The following is a 2,276-nucleotide window of genomic DNA, read 5'->3' on the forward strand; positions in this document are numbered from 1 at the left end:
CAGCTTCAGCTATTTCAATGGCCACTCCTTCCTGATTGTAGCAACAATGTCAAAAGATGGCATAACAAAAGAAATGAAGTGTCGCAGTCAGCAGATGTCATGGTTGATAATAGCAGGTTACCTGAGCTTCCATAGTGCTGGCACCAAGATGTGGAGTCACAGTAACACTTTCATGGTGCACCAACTTGCTGTCTTTTGGTGGTGGCTCCACAGTGAAGACATCAAGAGCCGCCTGGTTCAATAAAAGGACAAATTATCCTCTATTCCTTCCATTTTCTTATACATAATGAGAAACATGGTTATATGGCTTTGTGGAAGAAATGGAAAGAACCTGAGCAACAATCCCAGCATCCAATGCCCTCACAAGAGCATCCTCATCAATCACTCCACCACGAGCAACATTGACAATTCGAACTCCTTTCTTCATTTTTGAAAAAGCTTCATCATTGAATATCTTTGATGTAGCAGGAGTAAGAGGCGTGTGCAATGAGATGAAATCTGATGTTGCTAAAGCTTCATCAAAAGACAACAGCTCAACACCGATTGCACGAGCACGATCTGCAGGTGCATAGGGATCGTGGGCAATAACATGCATACCCAATCCCTTGGCACGCCGGGCAACCTCTGATCCCACCTTCCCAAATCCCATCACAGCAAGTGTTTTTCCAACAAGTGAAACACCAACATATTTGTTTCGTTGCCATTTGCCTGAGTTCACCAACATAGCAATAGCATAAGAGAGGTATTCGTATTTTTCTAATTACTTGATATTGAAGATCAAGGTTTTTTAGTAACACCTCTGTAAGATCACAACAAATCAACTGCACCGCTAATATGGCTTGTCACAGAGAATAGTCATGGGATCATGGCTTTCAATTATTAGGTACATACTTTATTGCAGTTATGCTCAATAAACTTATTCCAGAGAACCATTCACAGGTTATCCAATCTATTCTGAGATATATTTTTATAATAACATTGCTTCCCCGCCTTACAGACCCATAAAGGAAAAAAGAAAAGAATCTATTGAACTAATCAAAGTAGGAAAAGTTAGGAGTTTCTTTTATGCTAAAGTAATTTAGTGATCGACAATGGGGAAGAAAAGTATTTTGACCGTTTTTGGAACAAGAGAATGGTTCATCAAAGCAAAATCAGTAATAGATCGATCATAGCCTCCATTTTCGATTTCAGATGCATATCAATTACCAAAGTATAAACCACTCCGAGAAAATATGGGATGATGACTGAAGAGGATAAAACGCTCGACAAAATGCCTAAACGTAAGGATATATATTGGAGTTCGAAAAGAAAAAAGGGAAAAGACAAGATACCTACCAGCCTTGACAGAGGCATCGGCCTGGGCGATATTGCGAGCCATAGCGGTGAGGAGGGATATGCCGTGCTCGGCAGCAGCAACAGTATTGGCGGTAGGGGCATTGACGACAAGACAGCCGTGCTCGGTCGCCGCCGACAGATCAACGTTATCGATGCCCACACCAGCACGTCCGACCACTTTAAGCCGGCCGCCAGACGATTCGAACACTTCACGAGTGACTTTGGTAGCACTCCTAACAATCAAGGCATCGCAGAGAGAGATCTTGGTACAGAGTTCCTCCTGAGTCATGTTATAGGAGCAATCGAGATTCGCAAATCCCTTCAAGAGATCAAGCCCAGCTTCACCTAACTTCTCCGCGACGAGGACCGTAGGCTTCGCGTCCATCGACAATATAACGAAAGAAGCCCTCCTCTGGCCTAGACGATGAGGAGTAGCGACGGTGACACTGAAGATGTTGGAGAGAGGAACATGCCATGAGAGAGATGATGGATTCTTCTTCTTCAGGGAAGAAGCAGAGAGAAGGCTTGAAGATGCAGCAGCCGCCATTACTCTACAGATCTACACACGCCCTCTCTACTCTCTTGTCTCTACTGTTTCTCACCCTTAAGTAAGTTTCTTCCTCTACAAATCCAAATAAATAGCTGCAGGATTCATTCTCCAGATTTTCCGAAATGGAATTAATTCACTAACCCTTTTTTGGTGGGTGTGTGAACAATGAAATGGTATTGGTATTGGTATTGGTAGTGGTGGTGGTGGCGGCGGTGTTGGTGGCAAGATGATGACAAGGCCGGGGGTACTGCCCCCTGGAGATCCCGTCTGGGGCCCAGTGGTTGGTGGATCTGTTTTGTTATTTCTCATTTTTGGACTAAGGTGGGTGAATTTGTTGACATTAGGAAAAGCTTTCCTTTTCCTAGTGGAAATCAAAATGCTTACGTAAGAA

At 43.5% G+C, this 2,276-nt stretch overlaps 1 protein-coding gene across 1 annotated transcript; it reads right to left on the minus strand.

Moving 5' to 3' along the window:
• Positions 1-350: 350 nt before the first annotated feature.
• Positions 351-2,064, minus strand: LOC122068379 (D-3-phosphoglycerate dehydrogenase 1, chloroplastic-like; the record flags this gene model as incomplete). The annotated part of the gene is given in 2 exon segments (XM_042632225.1): positions 351-708; positions 1,336-2,064. Coding segments are annotated over 2 exon segments (905 nt in total), but the record flags the coding sequence as incomplete, so codon positions are not given.
• Positions 2,065-2,276: the final 212 nt, after the last annotated feature.

This window comes from Macadamia integrifolia, unplaced genomic scaffold, assembly GCF_013358625.1.
Source record: "Macadamia integrifolia cultivar HAES 741 unplaced genomic scaffold, SCU_Mint_v3 scaffold3781, whole genome shotgun sequence".
Classification (NCBI taxonomy): domain Eukaryota; kingdom Viridiplantae; phylum Streptophyta; class Magnoliopsida; order Proteales; family Proteaceae; genus Macadamia; species Macadamia integrifolia.